Here is a 12494-nt window from a genome sequence, read left to right on the forward strand (position 1 = left end):
CTATGGCTTGAAATTCATGAATGGTTGTGTATAAAATCTAAAAAATGACACTATGCTTATCCTTGTAATTCAGATCATAACTATTTTATTAACATTATTATTCTTTTGGCCAAATATTATATTCACAAATGTAAATGGGGTGGACAAATGTCTTTTTTTTTTTTTTTTTTATTGAACTGTTGCAATTTTATAAATCCCTCAAACATGTGAAACTTAAAAAGTTGGAAAAATGATTAGAAGTTATGTCTCTGAATGTCTGTCTCATTGCCTGGTCGCCTGGTGTTCGATTATTTCATTTTTTTTCATTGTATTCACAGAAATGTCCCTGTATTGATGTGTTATATTGGTATTATTGTTGCAAAACATTTAAAAAATAATTGATAAACAAAAAAATAAAATAATAATTGATAGGCCGTCCATTGTTTCCAGATTTCTATGAAATACGACCTATGATTAATGACAGAGTTGAGTAGTATTCCTTCCAAAATGTTTAATTAAGTATGTTAAAAAGCAGCTTTTCTGTGTTGGAATGGTATGGGCATACCCCAACAACATAATTAATGGTGTGGGCGTATACCAGTCATAAATAAAAATATTGATGCAAGTTGACAAAACGATGACATCATCCTCTATGAGGAAATAGCAAGTATTTTTTTAAATGGTCTGTTTGAGATACTAGTTTGAGGTAGGGTTTAGGTATTTTTTCTCAAACGTATGCTTTTGCTACAAATACAAGTAGGCCATAGGACGAGTCAACAACCTTATTTGGGTATAAGTCAACAGAATATTAACTTTTAAAAGTTCGATTTTTACTGGGCAGTTACTTTAGACAGAAAGATGACATCCTTTTTGAGGAAATAGAGGATGATGCCCCTGCACATTGTTAAATAAAATAAATAAACATTCACTGTGTACCGGTACCCCCTGTATATAGCCCCACTATTGTTATTTACTGTTGCTCTTTAATCATTTGTAATTCTTATCTCTTACTTTTTATGTTGTTGGTATTTTCTTAAAACGGCATTGTTAGTTGAGGGCTTGTAAGTAAACATTTCACTGTAAGGTCTACACCTGTTGTATTCGGCACATGTGACAAATAACATTTGATTTGATTTAAGTGCAGGGACAAGTTATGATTTGTTACCAGGCTGTGGTATCACCATGCAACAAGATCTCACGGTTTGACCTATTTTACTTCAGATTCTGACATTTGTCCACATTTCTCCAATGCCATGTTGACGCAGAGTGCTTCTTTCCTCATCCTAGCCCCCTGTGTTTTGCTATTCTGGGCATGTCTAGTCTAACCATAATCTGTCAGCCACCTCCTCCTCCCGATTCTCATCCATCTTCTATCTACCCTTATCCCTCACCACTCTCAGTTCCTCTGTGCTTGAAGGCCTTCACTTTCAATCATTCATTGATTAAGTCTGTCTTCAGTTTTGTCTGTAGGTGGCTAGTCAGTAGCCTCCTCCACACACCTGCCTTAGGTACAGAGTCCTCGCATCATCTAGCCGTGGGTGGGCTGGGCTGCTAACATAGGCAGCATCATGACTGGAGGTGTGAATTCATTAAAAATACACGGCTGTTATGCTGTTGCAGTATGAACCTGTAGTGACCTGGTAGAACCACTGAGGGGCAGTGCTGAGCAAGGATGAGTCATCAGTGTGCACCTGGGGGAGAGGAACCAGTCTATGAAAGTAGAACACACACTCTCAGCCTGTATCTATTATCTTTTATTAAATTTTTCTTTAAAACAGAAAATGACCATTTCACAACAGGCCGTCTCGAGCAAACCCTCACATAAACCTTGCCAACACCTACAAAACGGTATCAAAAGTGCACCATAGTGACAATACATAATCTTCAAGGTCTTACATTTTTTTCCCTATGATAATATCATCTTATTCTTCTCATATTTATACAAATACCACTCTGTACACGGTAGAAATACACGCCCCAAGTGTCTCACACTTGGAACAGTCACCTCCCCACATGCAGTCAACTGGTCTGCTCTGACTAGGCCCCAGCCAGGCACCAAAGCAGAGTTGCAGTCTGAGGGAGCGTGCAGACGCCTGGCCGCTATTACAACACATGAATCATTAAATACCCACTCACCCCACCCGAACCCCCATGCAATAACCATTGCCTCAGTCACACAACCTCTGTACAACCGTCATTAAACAGCTTTCCAACTCACAAAACTTTGATACAACGTCCACTGAACCTTTGACACAACTCCCAGTAGCAGCATCTCCAGCCTAAGTGACGGGGTGGGGGAGGTAGGAGGAAGGGGGGGAAGGAGGGAGGGAGGGAGGTAGGAGGAAGGAAGTTAGGAGTGGGATGGGGGAGGTAGGAAGGGAGGATAGGCTGAGCTTCAGTAGGTGTGTGACACCACAGAGCAGTTTACACTAGTATGGTCCTCCACTCCACTGAGAGGTACTGTCCTCTTCAGGACCAGTCAGTCTCTTGACTGATAGAACAGGATGTAGCCTGACTCAGAGTTCTTTGAGATCTCAGAGGTGAGGCCATAGAACTCCTCTATGGCCTGGGCGTCTATCTTCTGCAGAGGGAAGGAGAGACAACACGGGTCAATGCATGTTCACACACACGTTTTGTTCTTCCATCCTCGTGGGGACCTAACCCTAACCCCTAAGCTTAACATTTTACTTTTTTTTAAAATTTTTTAAATAGCCTTTGTCCATGTGGACATAAGGAAATGTCCCCACAAGGGAGAATTTTTATTGTTTTACAATCCTTGTGGAACTTTTGGGGATTTGAAGTCCCCACAAGGACAGAAGAACCAACCTACAAATACAATATCTTACCTCTACAATGTCGTCATCAAACAGCAGCCAGAAGTCGTGACTCTTCACAATGGCAATGTAGTGTCCTCGGTTTGGACCACTGAAAACAAGACGAGGAAGTCAGCAACACACTCACAACCTTAAGGGTCAGTTAGAATACTTTTAGACAACCTAGTAAACAACACTGACCTCCCACAATGCACTACGACAGCAACCAGGTCATAGAGCCTCTCGGGATTGGTTGCGTCTCCTGAGGTGTTGAAGAGGCGGAGCTCCAGAGGGAAGACGACGCGATAGGACAGCTTGGTGTAACGCTGTAGCTGCTCCATGTACTTGAACCTCTTCAGGTGTAGAGCCAGGATCATAGGCAGCTTCTTCACACGCATCCTGGGGGAAGGAGTCAATTACAGTGGGGACACAACCTCACACACATTATATTAGCGATAAACACGGTCATCACAGAATAATACTTTTGTTTACTTTTACAATGAACACAACACTGCCAACACTGACCTTTTGTGTGCCTCCTGTTTGCTTCTACATTCTTCACAGTAGTACTTATACTCACTGCAGAGAGTCTCTGTGTTACTAAACCCCCTGGAGGGAGAAACGGAGAGAAGGAGAGGGAGGGGTCAGAGTACTTGGAGTCACACGGAGCAAGAAGCAATACACAGGCCAGTCAATATGTAATGTGTTATTGTAGTCAGGTGTTCTTACCTGAGACAGTGTGTGATGGAGGTGTTCTGTTCCACATCCACTGACAGGTCCAGGAAGTCTTCATCTTTGCTGCTGATCTGTTGGGAGAAAACAGCATGACTAGAGTCAGATGGAAACTTCATTTTGTCCATCTTCGTGCCAACAGAATTTGAGCCTTCTCTCTACAGCGTATCACCGACATGCATTGCATCCTGCTGACCACAACAACAGAGACTTCACTAGTTGATGTGGGCGAGGGGCTTCAGACGGTGTGTACCGTTTCACAGGTGAGGCAGCGTGTCTCGTTGGTGAGGGTTCCCTGGAAGATCTCATGGACCCAGGTGGAGGGAGGCGGGGCGTTGCTGTTGTTGTTCTGGGAGTCGAGCGAGCCATTGGCCAGGCGGCCGTTGGTCTTGTCCTGCTTCCTCTCCTCCTGCAGCAGGTCAGCGATGGTGTTGAGCAGGTAGTTCAGGAACTCATGGGCATCCTGTTGCATGTAGTTGTCAAACAGCTCTGCAGAGGGAGATGGAGAGGAGAGGGGGACAGGAGGTGGATAGGGTACAGGGGAGACAGGGGAGACAGGGGAGAGGGTCAACCTCTGGGGAAACAGGGGAGAGAGGGTCTGTCTCCCCCCATCCTGAACTACAAGCATACCATCTCCCGCTCACCATTCTCCTTGCGTAGGCGCGTGATGAACTTCTTGGGTGGTATGACTCCCACCTTCCTCTTCTGGTTGGCGATACTGTGGAACAGGTCGGCCAGGCAGGTCAGCAGGTTCTCCTTGCGTCGGGGCTGGCTGCGGTATGCCAGGATCTTCTCCCGGAACGGACGGCAGAAGTACAGAGCCTGCAGCACCGAGTTACAGTAGCACGTGTTCCCAAACTGGGGGGCAAATACAAGGACAGATACAAAGAGTAAGGCAAAGAGCTCGACACACAGGCACACACACACACACACACACACACACACACACACAGGCTATAACCGTCTGCATGGATAAGGCACATGTAATCTGTAACAAAGATTATGCAGACATGTGCATGTGAACTACGGCACTCTCACTTACGTTGACCAATCCGAAGTAGTGCTCGTTGACAGGGAACTGCTCTGAGCCAATCTCTTTCTCCAGAGCGGAGGCATTGGCGCCCTGTAATACAAAGTGCTGATATTTTTGGCATAGGTCGATGGGAGTGTGTACCGATCAATAGTTCCAAATGGAATTTCATATCCAATGCCAATAGCTGTCAGTGGGGGGGGGGCAGAACGACTGTGTCATTCTTTGTTAATGGAACATGACCCTTAATATCAGAGGCTGTGAAAATGCACAGCAACCAGGATTTCCTGAGTAGGCCTACATGGACGGAGGTTGGGTTTGATCATAATAAACTAAATGTATGATCCAAATGAATGACGTCTGTCTGACAGCTTTGCCAAATGTAATATTCATATCTGCGTTTTATTATTTGTACAAAGCTTACAAAACAAGACACCAAACTAAGTAGTTATCTTTGTAAATTGGGAACAATTTGACAGCCAGTCTTGTCTAGCAGCTGATCATGTCGTCATCTGCTGTGTTCCAGAAATAGCTCGCGCTTCGGAAGAATTCAATAAAGGGGGTCTACAGGAAGACAACTCACTATATCGTCAGTCACAATGTTATATCTTACTAACTACTGTAAATATCTGGAAATGTTGGCTAGCTAAATTAGCATTCACATACAGGAAAAGCACAACTGTGAACATAACTTTGTTAGGTTTGCCATTGATCGTGGAGTTGAGTAAACTCAGCTAACAATTACGGAGTTCTGTTGATTTAGTATTCAAATTGTGTCCAGTGTTGAAATGCCTTGACATCCACACTGCTTTACTGCAAAAATCAACGTGCAAGCTAGCTAGCCTCGGTAACAGTTAACGTTACAGTGCCAGGTGCTGAAGCCGCAGAACTATGCAGTGCGGGAGGAGATAAACATCACTAATTAATGCAAGATCATACATAAACAGCTCACTAATATAACAAATTAAAGGCCTACGACATTAGTTATCATAGCTAGCAATAGAACGTAAGTCAAAAACAATGTCGTGTCAGTGAAGCCAGGAAAACTGACTGGGTAGCAACAGAAAAGCAGACGATTTTAACCATCTTCCATGTCACGCAAAATGGTAACAACACAACCACGGTTGTCGTGCCACTCTCTCATCACTTTGCAATGTGTTTAGTAGATGCCATTTACTCACCATGGTACAAAAAGAGGCAAATTTGGAAACTGTCATTAGGATTTCCATTCGCCCAGCGCCATCTTCCACCCAATCACCGCGAGGAGGACTCCCTTGTGACAGGGCACACTGGACGGGCGATGGGAGCTCCGCTAGGTCTTAGAGGGCCATCTCTTGAGGCGATCCATCTTTTGTTAAATTAACGTCAGATTAAGGAGAATAAGGTAAAGGTTTAGAATATATCTAATTAGCTAAAATACATCAACAACAAAAAAATCTACTTTTGACGTTAATTTGACAAAAGCTAGATCCTTTCTAGCCGTGACCGTTTTAGCGCCGTGCAAGATAACCTCCATCCGATGTCCATGTTCTGTGGCGTAGATAATATAACATTCACAAATATGCCCACATGAGCAATTCTGGACACACAGCAGTGTAGAGAATGACGACTGTAATTAATGTCAAACCAGAGTCAAACTCACTGAAACTTTGATCAGGCTTTTGAGACTAGAATCCAATTTACTTGTCTATATAACTAGCCGTCACGGTCAGCAGTTCATCAATCAATTATTTCGATAATGTACAAGCACAACAAAATATGCATTATTTTAATACATTTTGCTAACAAAAGTTAATCAGATGACTCGTTCAGCAGTTCACTGACATGTACTGGTTATAGGACGCTTCACAGTGCCTCAACATTCCAATGGGAAAGGAAGTTAGCTATTATCTGATCTGAAATCATTTTATAAATTGTACCAATGGAGCTTAGTCATTAAGGTAGAGAACCAAAACTGAACTTAGATCAGCGCAGAGGGGAAACAAATGATTGTACCCCAGCATGTTTGTTCAGGCAATATGAAGGCCATGCTTAAATCAATTTTAGAAGGAGGAGTTTCGGGTCCTTCGTTCTCTCTTTCCGCCGTACCCGCCATCTTGCGAGCTACCGGGGGTAAGATGTGCTCTGTATTTAAAGACCGTAAACTTATAAAATATCGTTTTAAATGCATATAAAGACATTGACATAAGTATGTTAAAACACAGTCTATTTTTGAGGCGAGAATTCATCCTTTAAAGACCGTATGTGTGGCGTATAGTGACACGACTTGTTAATGGGGTAACAGCGTGGCTGCCCATGCGGGCCGAACCACTTGCGTTCTCTGGATTTGTTATTTCTTAGGCTCAATGGCTTTCACAGCCAGAACATTTGACTTTCCAATTAACTTTGGTGCAACGTGGCAGTTAACTTAATTGTCAATCTGGGAAAATGAAGCGTTATTGGTATTGGACGGAGTTTGTGAGCTAGGTAACGTTAGACTTCAATAGCTCACGTTGTTTTTTTGGCGTTGTATTTTTGACTGACGTTTCCATGTTTTTGCGTGTCCCCTTATTGTTAGTACTGGTATGGATCTTATAATAATCACTAGTTATGATTCGGAGAACATTGTTTTTCTTTGTAGTGAAATTCACTTTGTCACAACAGGTTGCAGTTGTCAGGCTAACGCTAATCAGATCACTGTATTGGTCATTTAGTTACATAGCATAGATACATAGGGCGGGGTTAAATTAAGATTTTGTATTTGACAGCATTACATCCATTGACTGTATTAAACTCTACTATACAAAGTCCTAGACCACTCTTGTAACCATACATTTTACAGCCACAGTAATGAAGAATTCCTACTTTGCCATTGTGTTTATCTAACATTTGAATGTCCATGTTTTCAAGTAATCAGGCATCATGACGAACACAAGAGGCAAGAGGAGGGGGACGAGGTACATGTTCAGCAGGGCCTTCCGCAAGCATGGTGAGTTCATATCAGAAAGACTGAAGATATACTGAAATGTCTCGTTAGGTCACTACAATTTCTGAGTTATTTAAAATAAAGAACTCGAGATTAGGGGTGTTACTGGCATGATCCACAGCTGATTAGCCCTCATTAGTTACGCCAAGCCCATTTTAGAATTGTTGTTTTGGTTGGTTGTGAAGAATCAATGTACTTTATTCCTCAGGTCCCATTCCCCTGTCCACGTACATGCGTATCTACAGGAAAGGCGATATCGTTGACATCAAGGTAGGGTTTGTTCCACCTTTTCTAGGTTTCACTAACCAGGTTTCCATCTATCCATTTCATGCTGATGAATTGCCTGACGCATGAAAGTCACCACCCGGCTGACACTGGAACAATTTTATAAATGCAGACACAATTTGTTCGTTCTATAGGGTGTGATCTTTTTGTGTCAAATAAATAATGCAAAAAATGGCAGAAACACGTTAGTGCGCATATATTGATATAATAACTCATATCGAAGTACATTTGTAGTCATGCAATGATATGGTGTGGACCTCCCACTACGATTCGGAAACCATGCAGTTTATTAGGCTATAGATTAAATGCGTTTTTGATCAACTTCACAGGGTGATGAATGTGCAATGTGATGAGCTTGATGCTTCTGTCCAATAATTATCCAGGGTCTTATTCTGGTGACATGATTGATGCTTGGCTGCTGTTTGACAAATGCATACAAATGACATTGCTTTGATCTATAATCTCATAACGTAGATCGTTTGAGGTAGGCTATCTGTGAGCTGTTGGTTAAAGATAGTGGTCACATTTGCTATATAATGCAACAGGTTTTGTGACATTGAAAATGCAATGGAAACAGATTTAACTTGTATTTTTCATTTGGTACATGGGAATTTAACGGCAAGTTATGTGCCCTACGTTATCAAAAAAAGTCAGTTTGTTGGAAACAGATCTTCACCAAAAACGCAATCCCACCTTCACTTTGCCAGCTGGGCTGTCCTATGTCCTAAGTGGTCATTCACGTGGGGGACAGTATTTGTACTTTATCACCCCGGCCAAGCATCTACTGTATGTTTGAACTTGGGTTGTTGGAGACTCACACCAAAAAAAAATCTCGCAATTGCAGGTCATGGCATAGCACAAGTTCCAGCAAAATGAAGCCTGTATAGAATTTCAAAAACATGACAATACATTTCACAACGCATTGTGCCCTCAGGCCACTACTCTACTACCACATATCTACAACAGTCCCTGCTGTATCATAAGGTGTATTTGATATTTTTTCCGATTTTGTTGCTTGCGTGCGATACTTGACGTGGAATAGAGTTCCATGTAGTACTATGTGTGTCCTGTAGTCTGTTCTGGACTTGGGGACTGTAAAGAGACCGCTGATGCGTGTTTTCATGCAGGTTTTTGAATATTTACATGAGAATTGGATGGAAACCTGACTATTGGTAGTGACTGCAGCGTAACTACATTTTATTATTTTGCTCTTATTTTGGACTTCACCAAAACCCAACTCTTAAGATTGTGAATGTCTCTCCTCCAGGGTACAGGTACCATCCAGAAAGGAATGCCTCACAAGTGCTACCATGGCAAGACGGGCAGAGTCTACAACGTAACCCAACATGCTGTCGGCATCATTGTCAACAAGCAGGTCAAGTAAGTACTGCAATGTATGGTGGATTGGTCAGTATCGGTTTCCTTTCCAGCTTGGTCATGTTTTAGGTCTTTAATAAAAGGAAATGGATGTGCCCTGCCGGTATCTTTCTAATGGAAGTTTGACGTTGCAGAAGTATGATTGCTGCCCATCTCAAAACCCCACCTTCACTTTGCCACCTGGGCTGTCCCATGTCTTAAGTGGTCATTCACGTGGGGGACAGTATTTGTACTTCAGCACCCTGGCCAAGCACCTACCGTATGTTTGAACTTGGGTTGTTGAAGGAGACAAAAAAACAAAAACAATTGCGGGTCATGGCATAACACAAGTCTTTCACCATTTGGAAGCGTTATGTTTTCTGATAAGTCAGGGTCTCAATTATGCTGCTTTCATCCATCTTGTGACCAGTAGCCTTTTGTATGTTGTGCTGACCACATCCCTGATTTATTTCCAAGCTGAAAACGGTCTCCCCTTCTCTCTGTAGGGGTAAGATCCTGGCCAAGAGGATCAACGTACGAATTGAGCACGTGAAGCACTCTAAGAGCAGGGACAGCTTCCTGCAGCGCGTCAAGGAGAACGAGAAGAGGAAGGTGGAGGCCAAGCAGAAGGGCACCTGGGTGGAGCTGAAACGCCAGGTATGGAGAGCACATTTACCTGGGCCATTGTCAGTAGGCTTTTAACGGGCTGTACATCCTATAGCTCTCTAGGACCTGCCTTGTTGGTCACTATTCTACAGAATTGAACATTCCAGATAGATTGAAGATATAGAAAGGACATCAACACATCTAGTGGAATGTTTTGATTGTTTGATGCATTCTGTAATGGTAATTCAGCCTTGTCATCATTTCTAACAGTCCTTTGAATTGTGCACCCACGTGTAAAATGTATGCACACATGACTACGTCGCTTTGGATAAAAGCCTGCTAAATGGCTATTTTTATTTAACCTTAATTTGTATTATATTTATTTGTAGTGGCATCTCATCTGTGCATTTGTCATTTCCTCATCTCCCCCTGCAGCCCACTGCTCCCCGTGATGCCCGCTTTGTCAGCACCAAGGGCAATGAGCCCCAGCTGCTGGAGCCCATCCCCTATGAGTTCATGGCATAACTGTGACCAAAATAAAACTGTTTCTGCACAGAATTATGTGAACTTGAGTCTCTTATGTACACTAACATGCAGGGATGTTGGTAACTTCTGTATCTAAAACTACCCAATGGAAAAGGAGCTGGTTTCAGGGCAGGGGGAGACCCTTCTGTGATACCCTGAGTTATGTAGGTGCTGTCGTTCAATGATTCTCTTTCATTGATCACTCGGAGGGAAGTGAAATGCGATTTCTATTTCACTTGCGAACAGAACTACAAGCACAGCAGTCTCAAAGTATACACACACAGCTTTTACTCAACCCACTTCAGGCACTCTACACTTGCATTTGAGTTGACATTAATGTGAAGTGTTTTGACACTTTAAATGTGAGTGCTGTCCATTGTCAAAAATAAAGAACATCTGGGTGTATGTTGATTTAAAATGGATTGGTTGTGTTGCAAATATGTCAATGTTCAAGGTGTACTTTTGCCTTGTTAACTGCACTTCCTGGAAATAACTGCTAGTACATCAATCAGGCCAGCAGGTGGCAATGTGCACCAGGGTAAGGGCCTTCCTCTATAGGAGCTGCAGTACTTATTTGGGAAACATTCCCTTGACTGATCCTTGGATTATTTTTTTATTATGGATCCCCATTAGCTACTCTTCCTGGGATCCAGAAATTAAGGCTGTATACAACAACAAAAAACCATTACATTTCACACCACATTGCGTGCCCTCAGGCTACTATTCTAATACCACATATCTACAACGGCCTACATGTCTCCACAGTCCTCGCTGTTCCAGAAGGTGTATACCACATATCTACAACAGTCTGCATGTCTCCACAGTCCCCACTGTTCCAGAAGGTGTATACCACATATCTACAACAGTCTGTGCATGTCTTCACAGTCCTCGCTGTTCCAGAAGGTGTATACCACATATCTACAACAGTCTGCATGTCTCCACAGTCCCCACTGTTCCAGAAGGTGTATACCACATATCTACAACAGCCTGTGCATGTCTTCACAGTCCTCGCTGTTCCAGAAGGTGTATACCACATATCTACAACAGTCTGCATGTCTCCATAGTCCCCACTGTTCCAGAAGGTGTATACCACATATCTACAACAGTCTGTGCATGTCTTCACAGTCCTCGCTGTTCCAGAAGGTGTATACCACATATCTACAACAGTCTGTGCATGTCTCCACAGTTCCCACTGTTCCAGAAGGTGTATTTTATCTTTTTTTTATCAGATTTTACTGCTTGTATTAGTTACTTGATGTGGAATAGCTTTCCATGTAGTACATTTGTCATGGTTTCATAGTACAGTTTGAATGATTGAATGCCCAGGCTCCTATAAACATGCCAATGATCATAAACTGCTACTGAGAATACATCTGAAAAAGCTATTCCCTGTAAATGTTGATTGTGTCCTATCAGGTTTAGATGCATTTGAGAGCAGTGTTTGACCTGTTCAGTGAACCCCTAAATGCCCTTCAAGTACAATCACAACATAGGCTGGTGTTCAGTCTTTAGTGTAAAGTACATCATTCTTCATTCAAGTGTTACATCTCTTTTCTGGTGGCGTGACCATGCAGCCATGCCTGTTATGTGTGTGTGTCGTGGTACTGTTTGACTGTGTACTTTGTGTGTGTAGGGAGGAGGGATTACCCCTGTCCTATCTTGACATTGTGCTGTTTAATCAGCGGAGGCTGAATGGCTGACTGGGTATCTGACATATGTTATCGCATCCCACCTCAGTTCTTTACCCAATATTTACTCCAATTAGGACCAGTTTACTGAGATAGTAGCAGCAGCTGGGAGAGAGAGCATGAAATGACAGTATCAGGTAATGAGCCATATTGTGAATGTATATGAAAATGTATCACTTTATTGAAATTTTATGCTTGATGTCTATCTGAATATCATTCTAGTTCTGTGGTATGTCCTGTGGCGTTAAATTTTTGAAAATGCCTCTATTTTCCCCCGATTCTTTTAAAATGCAGCCAATTGGCTGCATTTATACAGGCAGACCAATTCTGATATTTATTTTCCACTAATGGTCTGTTGACCAATCAGATCTGTTGCCCATAATTGGGCAAAAGATATGAATTTGTCTGCTTGTGTAAATGCAGCCTATTAGTGTTAGAATTCCCATTGGTGGGATACTATCCCCCATAAAGACCTCAAACCTACAGCCCTTGTTACCCCTGGCTGTCTCCATAAA

At 42.6% G+C, this 12494-nt stretch overlaps 2 protein-coding genes across 5 annotated transcripts; one reads left to right on the forward strand and one right to left on the reverse strand.

Annotated features, from left to right (window-relative positions):
- Positions 1-1717: 1717 nt before the first annotated feature.
- On the reverse strand, positions 1718-6372 carry usp12a (ubiquitin specific peptidase 12a). Of its 3 annotated transcripts, none has more exons than XM_014159446.2 (10): positions 6197-6372; positions 5736-5902; positions 4567-4647; positions 4169-4382; positions 3778-4013; positions 3522-3598; positions 3318-3401; positions 2994-3191; positions 2826-2904; positions 1718-2560 (listed from the first exon to the last, which is right to left on the reverse strand). In XM_014159446.2, exons 2-10 carry the CDS (start codon positions 5781-5783, stop codon positions 2459-2461), a joined length of 1119 nt encoding a protein of 372 aa, XP_014014921.1. In that variant the 5' UTR covers positions 5784-5902; positions 6197-6372; the 3' UTR covers positions 1718-2458. The 3 variants fall into 3 exon arrangements, with proteins under 3 accessions (XP_014014921.1, XP_045557793.1, NP_001133405.1); XM_045701837.1 differs by having other exon boundaries at positions 5736-6084; NM_001139933.1 differs by lacking the exon at positions 6197-6372 and having other exon boundaries at positions 1719-2560; positions 5736-5817.
- A 69-nt stretch (positions 6373-6441) lies between these two features.
- Positions 6442-10324, forward strand: rpl21 (ribosomal protein L21). Of its 2 annotated transcripts, none has more exons than XM_014159459.2 (6): positions 6442-6666; positions 7444-7522; positions 7728-7789; positions 9072-9184; positions 9667-9817; positions 10202-10324. In XM_014159459.2, the coding sequence occupies exons 2-6, from the start codon at positions 7456-7458 to the stop codon at positions 10289-10291; spliced, it is 483 nt and encodes a 160-aa protein (XP_014014934.1). In that variant the 5' UTR covers positions 6442-6666; positions 7444-7455; the 3' UTR covers positions 10292-10324. The 2 variants fall into 2 exon arrangements, with proteins under 2 accessions (XP_014014934.1, XP_014014933.1); XM_014159458.1 differs by having other exon boundaries at positions 6558-6666; positions 7451-7522.
- Positions 10325-12494: the final 2170 nt, after the last annotated feature.

The sequence above is a fragment of the Salmo salar genome, chromosome ssa19, assembly GCF_905237065.1.
Source record: "Salmo salar chromosome ssa19, Ssal_v3.1, whole genome shotgun sequence".
Lineage (NCBI taxonomy): Eukaryota > Metazoa > Chordata > Actinopteri > Salmoniformes > Salmonidae > Salmo > Salmo salar.